This window comes from Homalodisca vitripennis, chromosome 2 (assembly GCF_021130785.1).
Source record: "Homalodisca vitripennis isolate AUS2020 chromosome 2, UT_GWSS_2.1, whole genome shotgun sequence".
Classification (NCBI taxonomy): Eukaryota; Metazoa; Arthropoda; class Insecta; order Hemiptera; family Cicadellidae; genus Homalodisca; species Homalodisca vitripennis.
In genome coordinates, this window is record NC_060208.1 from 45,975,161 (window position 1) to 46,003,030 (window position 27,870).

At 35.3% G+C, this 27,870-nt stretch overlaps 2 protein-coding genes across 7 annotated transcripts in view; one reads left to right on the forward strand and one right to left on the reverse strand.

The window, feature by feature from the left end:
• LOC124356185 (protein Gawky) overlaps window positions 1-27,870 on the forward strand; it is a 139,901-nt gene that overhangs the window by 27,821 nt on the left and 84,210 nt on the right. For 2 of the 6 annotated variants that reach the window (XM_046807365.1, XM_046807364.1), the window contains exon 1: window positions 19,920-20,288. The exons of 1 other annotated variant lie outside the window; for it this stretch is intronic. The gene's annotated coding sequence lies outside the window, so the exon portion shown is untranslated. Of the gene's footprint in view, window positions 1-19,874; window positions 20,289-27,870 lie in introns of those variants that run through there. 3 more of the 6 variants (XM_046807361.1, XM_046807366.1, XM_046807363.1) reach the window with 2 other exon arrangements.
• LOC124355613 (piggyBac transposable element-derived protein 3-like) lies at window positions 22,435-22,977 on the reverse strand. Its single transcript, XM_046806775.1, has one exon. It carries the CDS (start codon window positions 22,975-22,977, stop codon window positions 22,435-22,437), a length of 543 nt encoding a protein of 180 aa, XP_046662731.1.

Sequence of the window (27,870 nt, forward strand, 5' to 3'; positions counted from 1 at the left end):
GATGGGGGCAATGCAGTAGATTCATATAAAATGCAATAGTTTTATAGACGTTAACACAAATAGAGTCTCAGTTTTAGAACTATGGGATGTTTCCGCATATAAAACATGTTGTGTTCCAAAAACAATGATACTGAAATTCTCCAAAATGCTTAAATCTCGTGTGTGTGGGACACAATTATATACCGGCTCCGCATAAAAGAAGTCTTGTTATGAGAATGCAGTTTGTAAATATCGAAAATGTTTGGAAACAATAAATTTCCAATCATAACATATTGCATGCCAATGATGGGCATTTGAAAATCAATTATTGCATTTGAATGTTGAAAGGGATATTATCGAATGATCAATAGTGGGTACATATTAAAAATAATTCATAATTAAATAGGTTTAAGTTGTTAATTATAAAAACCCATTAAGTGACACCTCATTTGAAAGGTCTGGATAAAGAAACAGTGGAAACTGTTCTTTTTATTTCAACTCAGTAAAAAATGGCAACTCATTGAAATCTATTTAATTAAAAGTAAAAGCATGGATGGATCCTGCTCAACCGTCAATGGACAAAGATAGAAAAATGAAACTCAGAAAACCCCTCTAGAAAACAAAAACGAACCATTTCCCCAAAATGGGGTTTTTGGGGGCATTTAAAATATTTTTTTTATGTAATTGAGAAATAAATCGCATTAATTGATAGTACATTATAATAGTTATTAATCATTTTGATTTTCACAATCTCTCCATTTGTAGTTTGCGTTGTCATTTATCATGTAATCTGTTGTATGGATTTAAAAAATATATCGCAACGAATATTTTTACAATATTCGCGAATATAAATAGAAAAAGATTATACTACATACAGGCGCTCTGCAGATTTCACCTGTGCTTACAATCATCGAATTTTATCAGATCGTTCCTTTAAAGCAAAGAATTCACAGTATTTTTATTATAATTTGAAGATCTTTTTCTGCTCGTCTGCCAGTCAGTCCTTAGAACCAACACGGGTTGTCTGTTTTTAAAAATGAGCTCCAGTCACTTGTTGTGATAGATTTTCGTTTGACTTTACCGTGTTAATCGAAAGGTGTAAAATGTGTCGAGCGCTGAACAGTACCTACGCTCTACCCGGTGATGTTAGTGTAGAGGAATGACCTTGGTTGTCTGAGGCCCCAGGGTTCGCCAGTCCCCGCCAGTGTGGCGCAGAGAGGCTCGCTCGCTCTACTGGACTGGTCGGCTGACCGGTATCTATACGGTACGCAGCCTACAGGCAGGGTGCGGGTGATTCGCCGAATAAACTGTTATAATTTTATATTCCTTGTTAACTCAACACTATTCTACACTGACTTATTACAAATCCGTTTTTTCAGACAGTGTTTACCAACTACACAATACGACGTATAATAATCACTAAGTACCAAATTATGTGTCTGATTGAAAATTTGCGTAGCCAGAGGTGTAAATAGATAGCAAAAATAAATAATGTAAGAAAAGTACCAAGTAAGAATGTAAGCAAAGTAGAGGTCGGGTTGGAAGAGAAGCAGCTAGGGCTGTAAACACAACAGTAAATTCTCATTACTCCTGTCTCCTGGGCCGAGCGAGCTGTACAGTCGCCCGTCTGTTTGAGTCATTTCACATTTTAGCCCTTTCCTCTTTGTCGACTTTACAAGTTGAGGATTTGGTGTCACAACTTCTACTGAGCGTTTCACTGCGGAGCAAACTGTTCTATGCCATCCCACGCTCCACACATGTCCCATTTATTAGGCATTTTTCTGATCTTTACAAAAATCTGTTAATATTAATATATAAACTAGCATTTACACGCGATTTACTATTACTAACATGTAAGTCATTGGTGTGTACTTTGTAAATGGTAAAATAATCACGACGGAAAATAAGTGATGGTCTTTGGATGATATTCCAGTCTCATGGCCCACTACAGCATATTTGGATTAAGTTTAGGTAAAGAGCAGTGTGTTTGGGCTCTGAAGTTGGAGACTGAAGTAATTTTTTCACGAGTACCTATGAAATATATAAATTCCTCTGCAACAGTCAATAATTGAATGAATATCTCCAACCTTTTTAATAATACTTTAACTATTTTAGGCCATAGTAGAGGCATACTTAGTCTATCATAGTATTTGTAGTGAAAGCACTTATGATGTAATGTAATGGAGCTCTATTATAATTCTTAATCAGATTTAGACATGTTTATGAGAATTATTTCAGATGTTCAAAAACCAAAGATATTTTTTTCTTCTCTTTTAAGCCTCACCTTAGCTATCGATGTCGGCTTTGATGTACACATAGTTTTTTTTTCAAAACACACACACACACACACACACACACACACACTGTTTTGTATCTATACGTAATTGGCCCTCCCCGGGATTTTATCTTGTAACAAAATTAGCAGACTGTTATTTTAGGCTCTTATTTAGACGTATTATATAGGCGTGAAAAACATTTCTGGTTTTAATCAATTATGTTTCAAAGGCCATAGTAGAGTTTGCCTTTTTGATACGATTAAAAATGTATATAAAAACTCAGTCTCAGAAGCCTACTTCAGTAAAAAATCTGTTGACTTTCGACCCTTGTAATTTTGAGCCAGTTTAAGTAATTCTCGGTGCCTTGATAACGTTTGCAATGTTGGCCCAATAAAAAACTGTATTAGTGTTTTCATTGTTGAACTGACAAAGAAAATATATACATACGTTGTTCTGAAAAGGTTACTTTGTGCTCTCTTTGCTTACGCTCTCATTTCCTATTTTAAGAAGTAGTCGAAAAACTTTGTCTCAAGTTAGTCTACCTTCATGTTGACGCACAACGATCAGCCTTGTACTTAGGGCTACGGGATGGATGGCTATTATAGGTTTATACAGAATAAGTTTAACCCTGCAAAAACAATGTAATCGACAAATCACAAAAAAAACCTTTTTTGTTGATTGTAGTGCAATGAAATTAAGAGTGTAACACAGTATATTATTAAGAAAATAGAAAATTAAAATACTTTGTGTTTGAGATTGTTTATGCTTTAATCTCTTAAACGGCACTAAGAATCGAGTAAACGATTTAGTCTGGTCAAGGGAAGGGCATTGCCGTCCCCCATCTTGTTCTTAAGAAATGTAATAATTTATTTTGTTCGCAGAAATTATCTTATATAAGTTTCATACATGGCGAGCTAATTGTTACTTAAAAAGAAATATGTTAGCAGTTTCCGGTTTTCTGCTAACCTATATGTCTTAGATTCAGTGAAAATATTATTTCGGCTTTTTATCTTTTTAATCTGTTTAGTATTATTTTTATATTTAGGCTGAGCGTTAGCAAAATTTAATATTTTTCAGTATTTCTGTCCGCTCGACACCTCGAGAACAAACTAACCTATAAACATGAAGTATTGCACAAAGCTTAATTTCTATATGCGCATGAGTTCTATGATAGTGCTCGTCACTTCACTTTATGGGAATTAGCAGAGCGTTAGCAATCTTGTTTGTATTGGTCTTTTGAGTATCAAGACCATCCTATTGTCTTACAATTCTCCAACCCTTTGTGATGTGTCTACTGAAACAAACTCAGGTGTAAACCTAATTCTGACCTAATAATTTTTATGTAATAAATAGTTACATTCGGTTGACTGTAGATCTGAGTCTAGTTTGATGGGCTATAAAGAGCGAATCCCAAACCAAAACAGATTTAAAATACAATTACTTACGTCGTTTTGTGGAAACGATTTGATCAATTTACACGGATATATTACATGTGTTAAGCCTCATTTTGTATAACACTTGCAAACTAACTGGCCCATAATTTAAATAAGCTGTTACTGTAATTAAAATGTAACACTGAAACTGACTATTGAACCTTAAAAATAAACATAACCAAATTAACTTATTTGTAAGATCAGTTTCCAATTAGTAGTGTAACGGAAAAATAACTATTTATGGGCTATTTATAATGGTCGCATGTCAAATTTCAAATGTATAGCTCATGTTGTACTACGTTACGTTTTTACCCATATCATTAATATTAAAATGTTCACACAGAAGTGGTATGCGCCATCATTGAACTTGATGTTTCTTGTATATAAATGAAGCCTCGTGTTTCATGCCTATAGATCATGAGTTCGTTCTAACAAGTTGAAATTTTTCCAGTTCTTCAAGTAATAGGCTTCAGTAACGCTCGGTAAATTGTGTTTTCTTACTTAAAAAAGCCCTCGCTCCGAGGAAATTATTTCACTGAAAACTTTTTTGCTATGTAATTAAGTATACACAGTGTTAGTGTTAAATTAATAAGAAGGTATGAGTACTCCACACCACAAATTTACAAGGTATGAGTACTCCACACTACAAATTTACAAGGTATGAGTACTCCACACTACAAATTTACAAGGTATGAGTACGCCACACTACAAATTTACAAGGTATGATTACGCCACACCACAAATTTACAAGGTATGAGTACTCCACACTACAAATTTACAAAGTATGGGTACTCCACACCACAAATTAATAAGTTATGAGTACGCCACACTACAAATTTACAAGGTATGAGTACGCCACACTACAAATTTACAAGGTATGAGTACGCCACACTGCAAATTTACAAGGTATGAGTACGCCACACTGCAAATTAATAAGTTATGAGTACGCCACACTACAAATTTACAAGGTATGAGTACGCCACACTACAAATTTACAAGGTATGAGTACGCCACACTGCAAATTAATAACAGGGTTTGAGTACTCCACACCACAAATTTACAAGGTATGGGTACGCCACCCACACTACATGTCGCGTAACAGGCTTTGCTGAAGATGCATGACAAATCTCAAGTCTATTAATAACTAATTTTATCCTCAAGATATCCATTGGAAAGACAGACAGACAGACATCCATCATACAGAAAAGAAATGTTCACATACTCCGACAGACATAAGATAAATTATGCCGGTTTATTGGATGTAGGCATCAATGACGCTCAACCAGGTTCTGTAGTTAAACAAATGCCATCATACTAGTCATTCGTGCAACATTTCAACTCTACAGATAGATTCTTTCACGAGATGTCTAGCCACATGAAACATTCACATTTGTGTTCATTAACTTGGGTTTAATACCATTGTTTAAATAATACATGTCTACACACCAAGTTACAATAAAACGATGTTGTACGTGTTGGGTTAGTTAGGCTACACGTGTTAATATGTCAAATATCAAAATATCTTATGAGTTTACTGTCGAACACAGTATTACCTATATAGAAATGAAGTTTCGCGCAGAATTACAAATCTATAGGTCAAATTGTATTCAAGACATCGTGCGGACATATAGACAGATAAGACATTGTTACAGCCCCAAGAGTGATAGGCTTCGCTAACGTTCAGCCAATTATTTGATAGTAGGCGCCAATATTATAATAGACATTATTAACAGTTACAAACAATAATGGGAGGAATGCTCCCGGTTCATCAAGCTACAGCCTTGCATGTGAGATCAGCCGCCACGTACTTCCTGTAGGACAGTTGCACCTTATTAGTAAAACAAAGTATCGGTACAATACGAGTATGTACGAGTTATCTTAGTTTGCATTTTAACTTCTCGATAACTTTTGATACCCTCTTGTCCTGAAGGTCACACGACTGATATTGTAGAAAGTATTATTATCTCCTCATGCAGTGTATAACACGATGCCCGAGCCAGCGTAAGAGACGTCGCGTTTACATTGCACTTTTGCCTCGACCGTTGTACGATAACGTACGTCATAAGGACTTTTCCACTGAAGTAAAACCTGTAATACTTTAATGTTTGTTTCAAGAACTGTCCGCTTGTAAAACTATCGCAGCTAGTCTCGGTCAGCGCCAACCTACCACTGGTCCTCGTAAGGGTAGGCGTGGAAGCGAGCAGTCTACTGTGGTGTTTGTTTGAGCAACTGTCCGATTGTCCTTATTTCTTTGCCATTATGATGTTGGTATTGTAAAACTATCGCAGCAGGTCTCGGTCAGCGCTAACCTACCACTGGTCCTCGTAAGGGTAGGCGTGGAAGCGAGCAGTCTACTGTATCCCTTGTCTATCTTTCGTTAAGAGAAATCCATGAATCGGGCAGTGGGTATCAGTCCCCAGTGGGTAAGAAAAAGTACAAAAAACAGAAAGAAGATCAGAAATAGACCGACAGTTTACGGCGTGGACCTACAGTCTGTTTACAATTTAATCCAGGGGGTTCTTAACCTTTTTCAACCTTCGACCCCCTTTTTATTTCCGAAATTTTGGTGACCCCCGACCGCAAATTGCAATTGTGGGGGGGGGAGGCGTTCAACATCACTAAATAAATAGGGCTCGTATCCTGTAAAATGCTGTGGTTTTATTGTACGGTATTCCCTCATTAAATATTTGATAAAAACAAAATTCATTCTCCCACTAATAACAGTAGAACATTTAAACCAATAGTACGTGATTTGAAAACAAAATCAAAATATAATATTTTTATCGCGTAATAAAGTCTGCGGACAAGTGCGATCAGCCTGAGCTGCTCGCTAACCGAGGGAAATGTTATTAACTAACTCAGGGTGTCGATGACTTGACCTTTCTTGAACCAAACTGTAAGTTTTACTCTTCGCGTGTTTATGTTGTTGCTTTGAATTAGTTTAACGTTATAATGGATATATCTTAAAAAGAAATGTTTCAGTGAGTAACGAGGCAGATCACACTAAAAAACAAAAATGCAGAAAATACGAGTTTTATTTAAAGTTGGCATTTACGTCGCTTGAAAATGAGCCGCAGTTTGTTTGGTGTGATGAAGAACTGTCCACTGAATCAATGATACCCAAGAAAATGTTACGTAATGTGGAAACCAAACATCGTGGACTCAAGGATGAAGCCGTAAGTTTTTTTGAACAAAAATGTCAGGCTCAGAAAAGTTAAATAGAACATATTACTAAAATGAGTAATACTAACAAATATGCTCTTCGCGTATTTCATATATGACGTACCATTAAAAATCTCATACAACAACGGAACAGTTGAAATTTCCTGCTGCTATTGATATGGTTTCATGGGTGATAAGTCTCCGAGAAGCTTTAATGAACAAAAAGTATCCCACTGTCAATGACTCGGTAGGACGCGAATTTCAAATATGGCTGAAAATGTTAAGAATCAATAAGAGACAAACTAAACAAAAATTGAGCTCTTCTCATTACAATTTGACAACTCGACTGACATTAGCAGTTGTTCTTAAATGTTGTGTTTCGTCCGATATAAAACGAGTGAAGCAATCGAAGAGAACATTCTATTTTGCAAACCACTCTCTTATCACACAACAGTAGAATGCACGTATAATCGGTTTATAAACCCCTTTACAATGTATTGGGTAGAATGTGTTTCAATGTACAGTGGTAATGCCGCTGTTCTTACTGGCAATACAGTGGACTGACTGCAAGATTACAGTCATCCAGTTTAATGCTAAATGGGTTCACGCTTTTAACATAGACAGGTTCTCGCATGAATACAAATGCCTCGAACTTGTTAAGTTCTGGATGATGTAGTGAACATTTTTAATGTCGGTTGACCTGATATTTTTTGCTCTGCTCGTGTCTAACAACATTGAAACCCAGTTTTTGGACTACAATCCTTGGGTTTTATATCCATTCAATGAAAATGTGTATGAAAAACAATACTCTGTGCTGTGCAACACGGCTAACTTACAGAGTTGTCAACGGACCAATAAAAATGTGTATGAAAAACAATACTCTGTGCTGTGCAACACGGCTAACTTACAGAGTTGTCAACGGACCAATAAAAATGTGTATGAAAAACAATACTCTGTGCTGTGCAACACGGCTAACTTACAGAGTTGTCAACGGACCAATAAAAATGTGTATGAAAAACAATACTCTGTGCTGTGCAACACGGCTAACTTACAGAGTTGTCAACGGACCAATAAAAATGTGTATGAAAAACAATACTCTGTGCTGTGCAACACGGCTAACTTACAGAGTTGTCAACGGACCAATAAAAATGTGTATGAAAAACAATACTCTGTGCTGTGCAACACGGCTAACTTACAGAGTTGTCAACGGACCAATAAAAATGTGTATGAAAAACAATACTCTGTGCTGTGCAACACGGCTAACTTACAGAGTTGTCAACGGACCAATAAAAATGTGTATGAAAAACAATACTCTGTGCTGTGCAACACGGCTAACTTACAGAGTTGTCAACGGACCAATAAAAATGTGTATGAAAAACAATACTCTGTGCTGTGCAACACGGCTAACTTACAGAGTTGTCAACGGACCAATAAAAATGTGTATGAAAAACAATACTCTGTGCTGTGCAACACGGCTAACTTACAGAGTTGTCAACGGACCAATAAAAATGTGTATGAAAAACAATACTCTGTGCTGTGCAACACGGCTAACTTACAGAGTTGTCAACGGACCAATAAAAATGTGTATGAAAAACAATACTCTGTGCTGTGCAACACGGCTAACTTACAGAGTTGTCAACGGACCAATAAAAATGTGTATGAAAAACAATACTCTGTGCTGTGCAACACGGCTAACTTACAGAGTTGTCAACGGACCAATAAAAATGTGTATGAAAAACAATACTCTGTGCTGTGCAACACGGCTAACTTACAGAGTTGTCAACGGACCAATAAAAATGTGTATGAAAAAACAATACTCTGTGCTGTGCAACACGGCTAATACAGAGTTGTGTAAAAATGTGTATGACAATACTCTGTGCTGTGCAACACGGCTAACTTACAGAGTTGTCAACGGACCTGATACTGTACACACTGTGCAACACGGCTAACTTACAGAGTTGTCAACGGACCAATAAAAATGTGTTGTACGAGAGCGAATATGTGGACAGATTTTGGCTAGGTATAAAAAACTGGTATCCAGATCCGGTATCTCAAGCTTTACAACTATTGATACCATTTGCAACATCAAATTTATATGCATTTGAGGTTTCAAAACTATTAACGATTAAAACCAAAACAAGAAACGCGTTACCATTGGAAAGTGATATAATTATGTGCATATCAATATTCAACCTGCAATCAAAAGATAGTCAAGGCCTATCCAGATTGTATTAAAAACTAATGATTTATATTAAAATGTTAATGTTAAATAAGAGTTTTAGTTTGATTTCTTATTATAAAATCAAAGTGATGTATTTTAACAGTGTTCTTACATCCTAACAAACTGATATGTAATTGTTTTTTCTATTGCTAAGTACGGTAGGAATATATTTGTTGATTTTTTTGTGGGGGAAGGGGAGGAGATGTTGGTGAATGTGTCTATGCAACTGTAATGTTGGAAGAAGAGAAGAGCGCCGACTATGCGCGAGCGCTTGGTCCTTGCCCAGTACTTCTATCTCCCATTTAATGGTTTATAGATTAAACTTAAAACCGGAAACCGTCACACTTAGATACATATTATCTTACAAAATTTGGGCCGAATTGTTAAAGAATAAACATAGCTATTTTTTTCACGACCCCCAACATGATGGCCTTTTGTGACCCCGTCTAGGAGTCACGACTCCCCAGGTTGAGAACCCCTGATTTAACCAACTTCCAAGTTAATACTTAATCTTAACAAATATTAATGTGGATATCAAATTTCACAAAGACTTACGGAAGTTACAATAAATCTCAAGAAACAAAAGCAAGGTACGAGTACGCCCACATCAATAATTGACTTCGCTAAGGTTTAATGCAACATTTGAAGTCTATATAATATAGCCCATTTCGTTCTCGAGGTGTCCAGGCAGACATCACACCAGAAAATAATTTTTACAACCCGATGGCAAACAACATAGAAATGTCCTTCAATGGTTCAGCCAATCCCATAGTTGGACATGCACAACCATAGGAATAATGCTGTTTCTACGTGACAATGAAGTTTCATTCCAAATTTAAAGTCTACGGATGGTTTTTCTTGAGCTATGTTGTCATGAAACAATTAAATTTTTGTTAATTGGGTTAAGTTGCATACCAGCTTATTATCACTAATAAATTATAAAACATTTTCCAGTATAGATTTTATTTCTGCGAGGCCTTTCAGAATCAAAGACTCCATCATCGGACAACTTGACAAGTGGTTATAATAATTTAATATCTTTCCAATGCTCCAAGAGTGTTCATTATTAACAGGGTTCAAATAAGTTCTTGTGAAGTAGGGAGGGTACTACAACGCAAGATTGCGCTAAACTCAAATCTGATATGGACTTTTGTTATTGACATTCCACTGTATTATATTTTGTTTTTATTGTATGAAATTTCAATACCGTATTATGTAAATACTAACTACGCGTGCGTGCGCACGAGCGCGTGTGTGTATTTATTTCATAAAATATTTTTGGGAAATAAATTATGATTCAATTCAATTTGTATAAAACCGTATTAACCTAATTTCATCCAAAAAATTAAACCCTGTATCTAAATTTTAGATACTGTGTATGTTTAATTATTTTTGTATTACGTTTTCGTGATTTAAATATAATTTTTGATTCTTTCACTCGGAAACCATAAAACGTAAATGTGCTAGTTATAGATTGTACTTAAAAAGCTAAATATTCGTTAAAACCACAGTGTTGCAAGTTGAACGTAAATGGACAGGACCTGATACTCGGAACGTTATTTGGAGACACCCTGTGCAACGCGCTATTGTAATCTAAAGTATCGCCAACTAGTGGGAACCCCAGCCTCGTGTACAAACTAAACAATATCAAGGACAGTTACGAGAGAAATACACGCTGCCTTACTAGAGGATGCACATTTATATTATAATTAGGCCAAATCCCAGTTTGATTGTATTTAATTTACCACAAATTGAGTAATAAAACCATTTTCGCCAGGTAAAATTAGGACGACATATCCCTGTCTCACACTTGTTATTTATGTATTAAACACAAATAGTGTGTATGTTCTACATTAAACATTGAATTGCCATGATTTTTTGTCTTATCGTAAAATTTTCATTATTAATAAATTGTTCTAAAAATCATCAGATGCCTCTAAATAAATCAGAATAAATATGAATAACAGATGGCTCAATTCCACAAACTAACTTTACGTATCACAGCGCCAGTCCAAACGTTACCGGAGAATCCTTTCCTGGGGATTTTGTGTGAGACTTCGTTGTGGGCATTGATTTATTTTTAAACCAAATTAAATTGTCTGGAAATTTTAACAATTATCATGCTTACAAGCTTGCGTTATATTGCATGGGTAGATGCATAAATACTATTTTGAGAATCATAATAAGAAAATTTTCCGAAAATTCGGCGAGTGCGATAGGCAGATTTCTTTGAAATATATTTAAACTTTACTCAACTCAAACTCGATTGTACCAACTTAAAATTCTGATTCTTGCGTATCCAAATGGTTTAATTTTCTTGATATTATTGTTAGTTTCGAAACAAAGAATTATGACGTTGTAACTTTACATTAATTTGGAAGGAAATGGGTTACGGTTTAATATTGAATGTTGCTCTTATAGACCGACATTTAAAGATCTTGTTGTGGGCCATAAAGTTGGCCATTTGTGCTGTATTACATTTTGATCGTGACAGACTTGCTCCAAATGTATATCGTGTAGCTCTCTCGTTTGAGGAATAACACCTCTGTTCCCCTTAAGGGGAGCACTTCGCCCTATCTTCGTAATGTTAACATAGGTACACTTATCTCAAGAACTACTTGAGGTATCTTCATAATTCTTTTTTTCATTAAAGAGGGCTTCTAGGGGAACACGTGGAACCAAAAAAAAAATTTTTTTTGGCATATACCCTAAAAGTTATATATTTTTGTTTTAACGCTTGTCAAAAACCTATATAAATATGTGTATATGTATGTATATAAATATTGAACTCAGTGAAATGTGATGTTTTTAGTGGTTCCACATATGTAAAACAGTGCTACAAACATACAAAAAAAATTTCATATTCCTACCATTTGTAGTTTTTGAGAAAAATGTACTTTTGTATTGAAAACCGCAACTTTCGGAAAAAACACAAAAAACGGAAAAAAAATACTGCTTTATTACCTTTTTCAGTACATTCCAGGTGCATAGGCTGGCTGATCTCCTTCCTGCTCCTCATATTCATCCTCCAGACTTCTTTTTAGTAAGTTTTTCTTCTGTCTAATTTTTTTCTCTATATCTTCTTGAGCTTTCTCTGCCTTCCAAATTCGCCGCCGGTCAAGCTTTTTCATTGCTGTAATAAAATGCTGCCCTGGTGACACTCCTATTTCTTGAAATACTTTGCATTTGCCAATGTAGCCATCATTAAAAGCTGTAACAGCTTCATATATGCCAAATTTCAAAGTTTTAATCTCCACAAATGTTCTTTTAGGTATGTAGGTCCAAATGACATTGTTGAGGGGACTCATTGGGATTTTGAGTTTTTCCCTTAGTACATTTGCCCAGTAGAGTTGGATTGGCTAGATCTTTGAAAAATAGGTTTAATAAAATGTCATTAGGTTTTTCAGGCAAGTGAAAATGGCTGCCATGATCATAGTTTTCATTGGATTTTACGGCTTTGCGGTACTTACACCAGGTTTCTTCATCATCTGGACATAGTCCATGTTGAGGCCTTTCATTAGAAGACATCACATGGAAAAACTCTGCCCAAATGGCTTTTTTTCATGTCTTCAACAGAGTTTGTGTTGCGTCTAATTGCCAATCCGTAGTATTTTTGGAGCTGAATAATGGCAGATCAGAATCTGTTAGCTTGTTCTTGCCGCCAAGTCGTGAGCCGTCAGGGAGTGTTTTTAGTCTTAGCTTTTAGATTTTTTAATCTCGATCCCATCCGTTTTCTGGACATGGCCTATGCATTCTATCTTTGTTATGGCAGTATCACCATAGGGCTTGGCTTCGCATACACTGGAGTACGCCTTGCTGTCTCCATCACCAAGGTATTCAAGGTAACGAGCCTCATACAATGCCTGCGAGCGCTGAAAAATTGCGACTGCTCAGCAACTTCCATGGCTCCACTAGAACCTTCAAAGTTTGCGATACAGCCATCACCATGCGTGTTGTTTAGTCTATTAGTGCATCTGCAATATTTAGATAAAATCTCGATGTCTAGGACCTTACCGGTTGATAAAGATGTCACTGATACCACTCCATTTAGTGAAAGGTGACCCCGCTTCTGCCAATGAGCCATCAGCAGCTATAGCGAGGTCTCTGCAACCATCATTATCCGATACAGCTTCTTGCACAGCACTTTGCATTGACTTCTTACACACTAACTCAGCAATTGAACCCAAGTAATGCTCATGTTCATGATATCTCAAAGGCGGAGGTGTAAGATTCATAAAAGCGCAAATTTTCTCCGCAGCCACTTCTACCTTTGCCTATGTTACGCATAGCATAAACCAAACGAAGATTTAGGTCATAAAATGTGTTAGGCCTATCAGACTTTGCTTCATTCTGATTAGTGTTAGGCCTGACTAATTCAGAGTTTGTCACAGTAATAGTGTTTTTCACAATCAGAACAGCTGACTATAATTTTTGATGCTAGGCCTACAATGTGTTTTACTTTGTAAACAAGTTGGCCATGGCAATTTTTACACACTGAAACGTTACTAAGAGCCTCATTCAACAATCCTATATTAACTATAACAGTTTTCAGACTCAACATTTTCATTCAATTGGTACTGTTTCAAAAAAGGGACTGACCTTCTTAGAAGATGCACTTTGAGGTCTTGGCCTATCCACATTTGGAGTATTGGGTACCTCGATTGTTACTTGATCCTGAGAAACTAGGCCTAGGACTAGTTGGAGGGTTATGTTGATTTCCTTTGAAAACGCGTTTTCTTGAAAGCAGGCTTTGAAACGTGGCATTATAAAATTCACTACACTTATAACAAAAAATACTCAGAACTCTCCACTAAACTCACAAAAAACCATAATCATTTACGTAATTTTCACTCTCTAAAACAGAAATGTCAGTAACCAAAACATGTATGCTACCTAGGTTATATAAGCAATGGTTATAAAACAGATGTTTTGTTGGTTAGTGTAAGTTGTTGACATAACAAACTGTCACTGCCAACCAAATCATGAACATGACTGCAACGAAGTGAGTACTATAACAGCACCATTCAAAGTGTGACTGCTACAGGCCCGAAACTGCCTGCAGGCCTATTTAAAAAAAAAATATTTCGGACAATTCTAGTCATCATAAAAAAAAATTTAATACCACCATTGTTATCGGGAAATTCCAAACTTTAATAAAAAAAAAAAAAAAAAAATTTGTAATTTTTGAGATTTTTTTACGAAGTGCTCCCCTTAAAGCGAAGTGGAGCCTACGGCCCTGGTTGGAAGTATCACATCGGTCGAGGTTGTTGTGGGGCGTAGGTGCTCCACGGGATTAGGTGCCGTGAAATTTAAACCCCTCTAAAACACGTTTGCGCAATGTACGAACCGCATTCCTGGTTTAGTTTGTCGTGCTCGGAGGTGTTCGGATGAGATCGGGAATGTTCGGGTTTGATGTACACAGTGAACTGGACACAGCGCTAAAGTAAGGCGATGGAAAGGTGGTAGTCGCACACAGTATAGTTTGTTAACGAACGCTCTAAAGCAATATTGTCCTAACATTATGAAAATAAAATACTTTGACGAAATCTTTGCATACTGGAAGAACGCCATCCGTATGTAAGTGCCTCTACGTGTAAACACTGGTGATCGTTTTCTATATCGGATTTTCTCTCCAAATTCAAGTTTGTTATTCAACCCAATTTGACCGAAGGAACATCCATACCTCCGTGATACAAGCGGTATTCAGCGATATTTACTAAATTTAAGATAGTGGTTTGATATGTCCATCCCATGAACACAACCTGATTTCAGTGTAGTGTGACCAGAGAGTATGAAGCTCTTCGGTAGGAGCAGTGAATCCAGTGACTGACTGGTCTGGTCTCTATGTGTAAAACAGTTCGATGACAAATACGTTTGGGCCCAAAGCGATATAGTCCCAAAGTGAAAGCAATTTTCAACAATACTGTTCTGGTGGCTTTGTTAGAATCATTAAAAAATCCCATCCTAAAATGATTTTATTGGTTAATCCCAGTCATATCTAGATTTCAATCGTGTATGACCCAAAGGGATGAACATTTAGAATGGAAGCGGTGAGTAGAGAGACTGGTCCATGCTTTAACCCTCGAAACAAACTCACATGGAAAAAAACTAAGTCTAGGCTTAAACATTTATTTCAAACCCTAGTCTGACCAAATTAGGGATTTTTAACTAAAACCTGACTGCATAATCCTGTTATGATATGTTATAATACTCTAAACAAGTCATATATTTTGCGGTATTTTCGATTGTTACACCACAAAATAGCTTCTTATTACTAGCAGGTAATCGCCATACTGTAAGTTATAATATAGGGAAGTTGATACTTGTGAATGGAATGAAATGGTCTCAATAATTGATTCATGTATAGACGTATTCATTACACTTGAACTTGTGTATGGTAGTAATTTAAATTAATCGAATTGGTTGCTAATAATTCGCTGATTATAGTAAAGTCGAATACTCGACATGCGACGAAACATATATATACACTGTGCATATGTATGTATTCGTATGTCTCTGTTAGACTAAACTTATTGAAGTCTTATGCTCGATAGGTATGCAGCATAAAATATCAAAATTTACTTGCAATTGAGTCTGTATAGATTATTGTATTGTAAATAAAAATGTGTAGGCCAATTATTCAAAACAACTGGACCCAAGGTAGCAAAGCTCAACGTTACAAACTATTTTCAGCAATGGTTATACAATAGTTCTTCACAGTGTTGCACCCAGAAATCCGGGGGTATCTGGAACACTGGGGAGTCAGGAATATGGAAAACTCCTCCAGACGTGCAGGAGGTTCGGGGGTCTCACCCGGGAAATGTTTGGAATATAAGGTCCTAAAATCGTTATTTTATAGTGCTTCTAAACTACTAAAAGGAAGGCAAAGATCAGTTCACTGTCCACAGGCCCCTTTCGTCTCCTCCACGTCGCGTCGGTGCGCCTGTCGTTCTTCATACTCTAGCAATTTTACTGAAAATTTAAGTTTTCCCAAATTAAAGCTTGATTTCCTTCAAATGTGACAAAAGGGACAAAACAATTAATAAAATTAGTGAATACAGAAATTTATATTTACGTAGAGTAAGTTGCAACATAACAAGGTTTAGTGTAAAAGGTTTCACATATAGAAACAATACTTCAATGCTCTTGAGTCAGTCATTTACCGAGCACTCAACGGTAAGTGTGTGATAAAAGATGAAGATGAAATGAAAATGAAAGACAACGCACCTGGAACTCTACCGACATATAGTCGTAGTGTACTTATACCGAATATCTTGTTGTCAGTTGTTTCGTCACGAAGCTTTGGGTTCCTGAGGGCCTTGGAACTTTATGAGGGGAGAAACATATTTACTACACTTACCGCTAGTGTTTTTTTAAATTTGAGATTTGTATTCTTATAGGTAAGCACATTCAATTTTTTTTGTACCTCACATTTCACCATAATATGGTATTTAAAATATGCAGTACTAGTTAATGCACGGAACCACGCCTTGAGCTATGTGGCTGGCCGGCCCTTGGCGGTACGGTTGCTCTGTTCCGGTTTTTGCGGTTGCGGTTTTCCTGGTTTGTGTGCGGTTACGGACCACTAGGGGTAGTCAGTCCCTACGTTCGGCAAAAGAGGTTTGGTAGACATCGTTGTAATTTTCATAACTATTCTGAAAGGGCAATAAATACTATTTATGCGGCGTCGTTAGTAATTTTGGATTCTAGAATATATTCGTGTTCTTGTTGTGGGACGGACGGTAAAGTATTGTTTTTCAAAATGTTAAATTACCACCACATTTATTATATATTTTGGAAGAGTTGTGAGATATTAGTTGCTGGAAGTACCACAACAAATTTAGATTAAATGTCCAGTGTACTTATATTTAACAAATTCGTGTTAACCTAAGTATCAGGCATTACACCGGATATTCATTGGAAACAGCTGAGCTATAACGATTTCACAATACATTCGGTCGACATGTTCGATAGCGTATGACTCGAACAACGCATTTGTATCTCTACAAGTACTGTACTGGGAGAGTTCAGATGCCTCGCCGTCTGTCCGAAAATACAGGAAAAATCGTGGAATTGTAGTCCTGCACATAAAGCTGTAGTAAAGGGAATGTTTATGGCCATGTCGCGCTACCCGCTGTAAGGTAATTCTAATAATTACTGCTAACAAATAATGTGTTGCAGTATGTTAGAATTACTTGAGATCTCGGTGTACCTTCAGTATACTTGAATGACACGATTATATTGGATTTTTACCTTGGAATGGTAGATTATAATACGTAAATAGGTACTCTTTCTTCCATTTTTCTTACCATTGTCAAATGCTGATTGTAGTCTTTTGAAGCTGGTATTATCTTGCGGTACTTATATTACAGTAGCCTAAACATAACAAAAAATATTTGGTTACATCCCCTCATAATATACATTAAAACAATTTTGAGCTAGGACAAGACTTTTTATGCTTATCGCCCCCCCCCCCCAAATGATTAAGAGAAGCGATATTTCGGACAAATATTATTCTATACAAACTGACGACGTTAATAATTTCAATTCAAGTCATGTGTCATTATTTACTCCGGCTTTAGAGATCAGGCAACGCAATGCCTTTGTTGTGTTTCCTCTGGAATATTCAGAACAACAAGTTTACCACTTAAATTAAACCATTTATAATATGTACAACATTATAAAAATATTTGATTTTGGTATTACCATATAGAGAAACTGGGAAATACTGCTAGGACACATCCCCCAAATCAATAAATTTAACTATCACCACGACTTCACAACCAACGCTTTAAAAATCCAAAACTGGATTATAAAATAGATTGTTTAAACTGCTAGATTACTAGATAGACAAAAGCTTGTAAAACTAGATTAGGTATCGCAGGATGTGCTACGATAACGATGGCATTTCTGAAAGTATCTGCAGGCAAGTGACTGTAGTAATCGATACATGTAAGAAAGACAAAAAGTATCTGGTTACCATAATAATAATAACATTTTCTATCGACAGTAAAAAGATAACGCATAGTTTGCCAAGGAAGTTTGGTACTAAATAATAACTTTGCTATACGAGTAGAATCTTTAGTTGAGTAATTAGTGTATTGTAGGTTTATTAATAACATTGCTTATTTCTATTTAATTTTATGCAATGTTTGCTATCAAATAATGTCTCTATGAATTCTATTGAGTTCAGTTGATAAAGAATGTGAATTTTGGAGGAATTTCACACACACACACGCGCGCGCGCGCGCACTAAAATTCGTTATAACAGACTTCTAAATTCAATTTTAGTTCTACTAAGTCCACAGGCTATGAAGAATTATAGAGATTTTTGATTTTTTATTATCACCTCATCTTTTGTTGGAGCAACGTCTTGTTAGTTGTTCATTTATAAGTTCTTCATCAGTATATTACAGAGAGAAGTGATAGGTCATATAAAGAGTAATGCCTCAGTGATAGTTTTACGCATTATAAGTTAATTCAACTGGGCGTTGTTAATAGTAAGGTATGGAAGAAAGGATTATTGCGATCGACAAAAAGTTTTATTTTGATTCTCATTAAAGATATTCATGTTGGTCACAACCAACGAACAGACTGGTTTTACAATTTGGCACATGGGCGTAGTTAGTGAATGCCGGATTAGTTTCATCACTTATTTGGATTATTTTAACTATCCAATGCTAAATATATACAAATGTAAGTTCGCAATGGCTAAATAAATTCCTGTATACTGCACAAGAACGGAGTAGCTTAGCGTGCGAAGTGATGTTTGTATACAATATTGAATTACGCGTCAAATGTAAACAAACCCCTCCTCAGCAGTAGCGAGAGGTCAAGGCCGGTTAATTATTGTAGTACAGTATCATATACGCACGTGTGGTTATTTCTGAATTGATCTGTTGTGTCACCTCTATTATTCCACTGACCTGGGATATCGAGAGGTGGTTGTCCCGGGGGTGGTTAGCCTGGGGAACCTTGCAGAACCTCCCCCTACCACCATTCCGGGATCCTTTGTTTTGTTTACACCTGCCGCCTACCCTCCCCTCCAGGCTAGCTGAGCTAACACAATTTCATTGTACTAATTTAGGAACTCTGATATATTAGTTTAGATTTTCGTAAATTTGTTGTTTTCGCTCGTAGTTACAACTAAATTTGTTAGTACGTTGCTTGATTTATTACAAGGTTGCTTGTCTAATATATATAGTTCAATACTTTTTCGCTAAGTATTTTCATTATAATGATTTAATTTTGTATATTGTAGTACTATTTGTATATAGAATAGCTTTTAGAACATGATAATAATTTATCATTATTGTGCTTTTAAATTGCAATAGCAACAAATATTGTCTATTCATGATTCAATAATAACATATTTCCATGATTTCACCCGAATCTTGTCCCTTCAACCCAAGTGGTTTTAGTCTTATCATTCGAGAGGTTTGAGCACTGATTAGACGTCGCTTTAATATGTAATTCAGAATGAAAACATTGTATTGTTGGCGTCCAAAGGACTGGCAGTGGAAGTAAGTGTCGGACGTCGGTGTGCCTGGGCCAAAATAACCCCACCCGCCCCCTTCAGTGATACGTGGGGAGTGCGAGCAGACAACGGAACAGCCCGTATGCTCTCCAACGCCACGTTCGGATCAATATGCAAGCCGCCGTGTGCCGAATATAGAATGAATTTGTTATTTACACATTCCATTACAGAAAAATTATTTCTGTAATTTTTATTTTGTAGTGTTTGGTTTATTTACACGTGTCTTCCTGTTTTTAATACTGTTTTGTTGTAGAAAAGTGAATATAAATAGTGGTACGCTTTGGAAAGTGGGGAGTGTGCGCACGCGAACGAAAAGCCGAGCAGACAAGTCGCGTATAGGACGATGTCCTACGAAACGGGACAACTCCGATCTGGCTTCTACGTTCAGCCATCAAGAGTTGTAAGTGATATTTGTTCTATAGTTCGTCGGAGGTGTTCAATATGTAAAATTTTGTGCCATATCCATAGTTTTCTTCACAATTAGTTCTCAGCGAAGTGCAATTCTTTCTTGTGTTCGTGAACTGGTAATACTGGCTGTGTTATTGTAGGTGAAATTTCGTAGTGTAGGCAGTAGCCTAAATTAATGTGCGTTTCAGTTTCACAACCTCTAAACTATAATATTGCTGTGACTATGCTGTAAAAACTATTCATCATAATCTTATCGACTCTCTATATACGAGGTATTTTATATTAGTAGCTATAATCTTGTTCTTGTGTGGTGTTTTGAAATGTCCGACATTATGGTTCCCCCTCCACTGCACCATATTTTGCAGGTTTTGGTCAAGATTTTAGATTAATACTAAGTTTAATCTTATGTAAAATTAACTAAAACTGTACAACAAACCTTATATTTCACGATTTAGAACATTTTACAGATTTTTTACATCACTGAACAAATAAAAAATTCCTGTTTTCACTATTAATGCTGTCTTGGACTAGTCCATTTTGTGGAAAATCTAACTCCAGCCCTTACCATACATAGCCTATTGTATACTTTTATGAATCTCACACAACTAGGCTTTTCTTTCTTTCTTTATGAAATTAAATGATTTACTTTTTTTATTACTTATGTTTAATGTCAATTAGACCTATTTATGATACTGTAGTTCTTATTTTAATAGCCTTACTGGTCTTCATATCTCTATTCAAAACTGAACTGTAAATATTAACCATTTTGATTCCAATGGCCTGCAATATAAATAAGCTGCCACCGACACAAGCAGATGATGATTATCGAATGATTTGAATCATCGACATTCATGACCATCCAAGGACTGAAAGCAAAATGTCAGACCAAATGTCATTGATATTTCAAGGAAAAATAGGATTTTTCTAGTTTTTAGATAGTTTACTGTTTGGTGATGGGTGCTGACATATTTAAACAGTAATAGGCTATATCACTTTCCTTTACTAAGACACTGAAGTGTAGAACCATATTGTTCATTAGATACAATACAGTTTTTATTTAATTTTATGAAAATTATATTTTTTCAGTCTAGCTTATATATACAAACATTTTTATTTAAAAATATTTTGTTCACAATGCATTACTTTAGTTCTAGAACTATCTATAAACTACTATCCCTAATTTACATTATTCCATTGTATTTAAGGATAAGTAAACCAAATTGTCAATTATGAATTTCTAGATAGCCTACTTTAAATATGTTGATAAAAAGGCATAACTTATTTTCTGATTTAATATTTTGTAACAAAATAACAATAGGTCTGTAAAGTTTTTGTTTATCAGACAATTTGCTACAAAATTTAATCAAAGATATAACCTAATACAGTTATTTTGAGCATTCTAATTATCTGTTACTTTTTCAGAACATTTTTGAGCAAAATACTTATGTTTTTAATCACATTTTTCATGTTTTAACTTACAATAATAAAAGTTGAAACAATCATTTTAACTCGTTTCCTTTTTGGTTTTTGCATAAAAATAAGTTGGTTGCTTTGGTATTATCCAGAGTCCACTAATTGTGGGAGTTTTTCTTACTGGAGATTAAAAAAAACTACATTATTAGAAAGAACAGACTTTATTTTACTTGATAATTAGGCTTCATGTCATTATGACAAATCGATTCTTCCTTCTTTTTTAAAAAAAAAAAAAAACCAACTTCGGTGGGAAGGACGCTACTGGGTCTCTAGGCTATGTACTATTTGTTTTATTAGACCACCTATATAAGTAAGTAAATACATATCTACGTATTAAATATAAAAAGTTAACAAAGCACTCATGCGATATCTGAGCTTGAATTTGAGTAGGCCTACTATCCCGAGGGCTGTTTTTCTCCTTTTCTTTAGAGGTGGTGGCGCTGAAAATGTCTTCAAATTCCGCACTGATGGCTAAGGGCATTTTCGATCGGTACTTTCTTGAACTTCGATCACGTGCCACATCGTCCTGTTTTCCAATGCCAGGAATTGGAATTTTTCCTTAACTCATTAAAGCCCAAGACTTTTTTTCTCAAAATACTTTATTCACTATAAAAAATCAATTATTCTTTATCTAATTTAACTTACACTAATATGACAAAAAAAATATTTATTTTAAACATTTTGGTACTTTTTTAACATGGGTTGTTAACGACCCGTTGGGAGTAAGGCCTTAGTAAAACACAATAAAGTGACTTAGGGGAAACTTTATTTACAAACACATTTGAAAGACATGTTTATTACACAAATGATTACTCTTTGTGGAAATCTACAAAACCGGTATCATGCAGTGGGACCTCACATCGTTTGCACGCTTTTACAGTTTTATTTTTACATACAACACACCTTCTTCTACTTTGACTTGTCACTATAAGATGACCTCCATGGTCACCAAGGAGTGGGTTTGAAGTCCTCTTCAGTGCTCTTAGGGCCAGTTGCTTTAGGAGCGCGTCCAAATTTTTGAAGTAAAGCCTGGACCACACTTCTTCGGAAACTGAGACTGTCCAAAGTAATTCCTTGAGAGCGAGCCAGAAACCAAGAGTTGCTCATCACAACATCAAAAAGCCAGAGAGCGATTGGGATATACCACCGTTTTCCACGAACGCCTATTCTGTAGTTCGATATATTATTGTCCATTAGATCGACACCTCCCATATTCCTGTTGTATTGCGCAATATGATATGGCTGAGGAATGGAAACTTTCTTTCTTTCTGTCACTGAATATCTCTTAGCTTCACCAAGAGGAGCCACACTATGCTCATTTGACAATAGTGTGACAACACTGTTATCTTTCGAAGCGACAGCTACTATGTTGTCTGACTTGTCAATGTAGCTTTCAAATGCCCCTCTTTCACGAATAGACATCATTTTCTTGTCATTTAAAGGGCATTTTTCTGTTTGGTTTGCCCGGACGGTACCTGTAGCAGTCATTCCCAATCTTCCAAGCTCAGCTAACAGCTTAGGGCTTGTAAAGAAATTATCAATATAAAAACTAAACGTAATAGTAGGAAATTTTTGTACTAAGACATTACAAAAATCAAGCACAACTCTTTCCCCTAACCCAAAATGTTGTGTGACTGTTTCTGTGCCTTTCCGGCCTTGGTAAACATCTGTTTAAATACAATATCCGTTTCGGGCAGCCAACACCCAGGCTTTATAGCCAAATCTAATTGGTTTGCATCGAATAAATTGTTTGCAATAGTGTCTCCCTAAATACGGGATCATTGATTCGTCAACAGAAAACCTATGTTCACCAGGAGCAAAATGAAGGAAAAGTAAGTTTAGTTTATCTAAATAGGTCGTATTTGGCCATTTTATCTCCAACTTGTATGTCTTCATTATTACAAAAATTTAAAAATCTTAGGATTTCGTCAAATCTATTCCTCCTCATCGAGTTACAAACAAGCGTATTATGGACATCGTCATTGTTTTCCCAAAACATACGTTTTCTAGGCAAGGGAACGTATCCTGTCAAGAACAAAATTCCTAAGAATGTGTAAAAATCTGGAATGTCTAGCTCAAAATTCAAAAGTTCTTTTGTACTGCGTAGGTAACGGAAAATTTAACAGTGTCTGCAACCAAATCTTCGGGCATAAAACATTGGAAGAATTCTAATGGATGGGATTCATCTGTCAAAACAGGTGGTCCTATTTCACACTGAAGGGCTACCTTTCTTCTGAACTCTAAGTCTCCTTTTTCCCAGTTGCGAACGGGGTTCATCTTTTTATTGGGTGCAGGCTTTTCCTCGCTTACTCCCCCCTTTTTAAATTTAGGCCCTTCATGTGTGGCATTCAAAACAGGTTTCCTCTTTCCAGTAGCTTTAGAATGTGTAGCTATTTGTAAATTATTACCTCTGTCTTCAATGCGTACGTCACTAAGATCACCTAATTCACCTGGTGTATCTTCATCGTTTTCAATTCCTTCGAATCGAATCACTGCCTCGGCTTGGAGCTGACGACGGCACACTCGGTCTGGGTCATTAGAATCTTCCTCTCCAGATGCTTCATCTGTGATATTGTGAGGGTAATCTTTGTCGGGAGGACATAATATAATCAGTCGCGGTGTATTCTGACGCACTGTCTTCCAAGGCTTTTAAGATCTCAGATAGCATAAGCGGACTGTCGATCCTGAAATAACCTAAAAGTTAAAAAGCAGATAACATAAATGTTAATAATGTTTTATGTATAATGTGTATACATATTGATTTCAATTTACCACCGTGTGCTTTTTACTTTCAAACTTGAAAAAAAGATTCTATGCTAGGTTTGAGGTTAGGCCTATGCTATGGACTTGGTCCCAACGGGTCGTTTTAGACCCACTAATAGTTTGTCATACGTAATAGTAAAAAGTCAGTAAGTTTCGTGAATCTCACTAATAAACATTTTGTTTACTACATATATAGATAGTAATATTCACTTATTAGATATGTTTTAAAAGGACATGGTATGTATAAAACTAAGCTGTGAAGTGGAGCAGACATGATGTATTGTGCAACTCTCAATGTAGCAGACTGCTATTAGTAGTAAGGGTGGGGGAAGAGCCCCTAAACCTTTTCTCAAGGTCAATAGACTAGTACACTCTCAGACAAAAACATCACAGATGGAATAGTACGCTTTACTACAAAATGGTTTACACGTATTGAGATGGGTCGAAAACGACCTGTTGGGCTTTAATGGGATAATTGCAGCTATTAAATATTTATAAGTTAAATAATTTTGTTTTTACAAGATACATAATTATAGCATATATCCAAAAATAATACACATTTATCATTTTATGTGTAATTTATAAACTATTTAGTGAATATCGCACAAAGGCAAAAAATCGAGCCTCAAAAGAGAAATTTGAATTGCCACTTCTATAGTCGAAAATATAAAATGTAATGACACTTACATTTGCATTTGAGTTAGGCCTATACCAAAATGATCACAAAGAAATTATCTAATTAAGTTCAGCTGTGAACAAAACTTGTGATCTTGACTTTAAGAGACACAAATTTAAATTTCTTTTGTAAACTAGCTTAATAGTGTATAGGCTATAAGGAAAGAAGAAGTTTTGGTAATTATTTACTTTCTAGCCACTTCACACTATTTGCCAATATTTCAACTTAAAATAAGAAATTAAACGTATAGGATACTAGTATAATAGATATAAAATGGAGAAAAGCCTAAATAATAACCGAAATTACTATGAAACTGCTCCTGGCTATTGATAATATATTTGAACTTTTAGGTTATATCTTGAATAGTTCAACAATTTAGGGGGACCATTGGGAATCAAGAGTTTTTGGGTGGGAGGATAACAAGCTAAATTCAAGTTCAGATCACGTGACAAAGGCTAAACCGAAATACCCCTGGCCATTTGGCGCCACCCCACACTGCTGGAAAAAAAAATAAGAAAAACATCCTTGTGTAATACCTAAATTCTAGCTCAGATTACTTGAGTGCCTCTTTCCACCCTACCATAAATTCGTTAATCACAATCTGGTGTTAGAAAAGCAACTAGCCAACACATGAATTGAAGTAAAACATTGTAAACATAATTAAAATAACAAATGAATGAAATAGTAAAGTAATAAAAATAATAGGCAATTTACAAAATATTGAATGAAAAGGAGGATATAGATCTCAGCTGTTCTGTGAAAGTTATGGAAGCTGAACCAGTGGTCCATTACGTTGCATGTCTGAATTTTGGAATGTAGAATGCAGAAAGTCTGACCAATATAGCTGAAAATAAGTAGGGTACGATAAGCGGACCCGGTTTGTTATATCGAAATTGGCAAACGATATTACTTAATCATAACCATCGATATAATCAATCGAGACTGATTGAACAATTAACTTAAATAATCTATACTGTATCAACAGCTGTAAACACTTTCAAATAATACACGTACGGTAATATTTCAATTTTACATAAGTAACATTTGATTATTAAAAATGGCAGTCAAAAAAAAAAAAAAAAAAAAACTACACATCATTGCTTTGAAAGATGATAAGACACGTTTTTCATGGCTTCAACATGTTGGACTCGTACTGAAAAACCCATTATGTGAAATTTGTGGGAAAGAAACAACTGTAACTGTGGGAGGAGCAAGTATGGTCGTCTTCAGTTTTCCTAATTTTGGTTATAATAACTTGTTTGATCACTTTAAATATTAAATTTATATTTGAATTTAAAACATACAATTGTTATTGAAGACTATAGAGACTTTTATATATCGATTGATAGTCTAGGATTTGAGATGTGAATATTAGGTATCGATGATTACATTCTTTGATATAAAAAACCGGGTTCGCTTATCGTACCATACCTCTGAAAGTAACTAATCAATAACGAGATGTGCAACTTATATGCACTTTGATAGAAAATGTAAAAAAATGTCAAGAAACAGGAGCAGAGGAGAGGATAGAGGAACAAACTTAAACATTGAGATAGATATTTGTGTAAAAGTTCTCGGATTTTTTAAATTTCTTCTATTTTGTTGGCCTGTGTTGGTGCTGATTATCCTCTACACCCCTCTTCTAACCATCCTTAGCTTATTCCCCTACCACCCAGAAACCCCGATTTCCCAGGGCCCCCTAGATTGTTGATTCTAGAACCTAAAATGTTTAACTAAAAGTTGAACCATATTAGTTATGCAATTATTGATTGTGATCGCCTAAAAATTCATTCGAGGTATCAAAAAATACTATTTTAAGAAATTGATAACAGTGATTTCGGATCCTTATAACTTGATTTGGATAAAGTAAGTAGCAACACATTTTTGTTAACACCTAAATAAACCTCATTAATAATCTGTCAAAATGTAATAAATTCTTATTTATTGCATTATAAAAGTAAGTTAGCATCCTCAAATAATATGTTTCAACCCAATGTAAAATAATAGTTTATATTATATTATACAAATATTTATATTTGTGATGTACTTTTTCTATTTTTCATTCAGCCTTTGGTCCTCCATTCTCTTGTAATTCAATTTGTACAACTGCGATATCTTTTTATTGATGGTGTAACAGGACAACCTTCAATCAATCCAACACTGATACCATCAATAACAAAGGGATTTTCCAGAAAATTAAAGTGAACATTAGAAAATATTTGAGAGATTGTCCTGAGGCCTTTTATTGAAACAGTCTTGGTTTGTTATGACAGCTAAATACATTCTGTGTGAAATCATATAAGTTTTCCTTTAGCTTTAAAATTATATGTTTAACATTTGTGGATGTTTATAAATATGAAGAAATATAAACCAATAACCAAGGAAATGATTTTTTTATAGCAATTTAACTGTTTAATTGGATACAAGCAGTTGCAAAAATGTATCAAGATCATTGGTAACTATCTCTAAGCAATGATGAAATTTGTCACCATCTAGATGTTCTATTATCAAAACTGCTGTGTCTTTTAGTACTTGAACACACGTAGGTGTCAATTAAACTATTCTACCTGCATAATATATATGGATATTCAAAATGCATTTCTGTTAAATGCTCTCTGTGAATATTTCAGTTAGGGTTTGTAATCTCATACCATAGATTAAAAGATTGTGTATTGGCTCATTTCATTTCAAATCACCCAATATAAATATAAATATATTTTGTTACAAAACATGTTTTATTTAACTGATCCTTTTATCATGGATTCTCTATGAATATATATATATATATATATATATATATATATATATATATATATATATATATATATAAAGTCCTGCACGGGTATAATATTTTCTGAACGATAACAGATAAATCAACAAGATTTGGTACATCAATACTACACCTAAAAATTTGAAGGAACAGTGACAGGAGATAAATATTT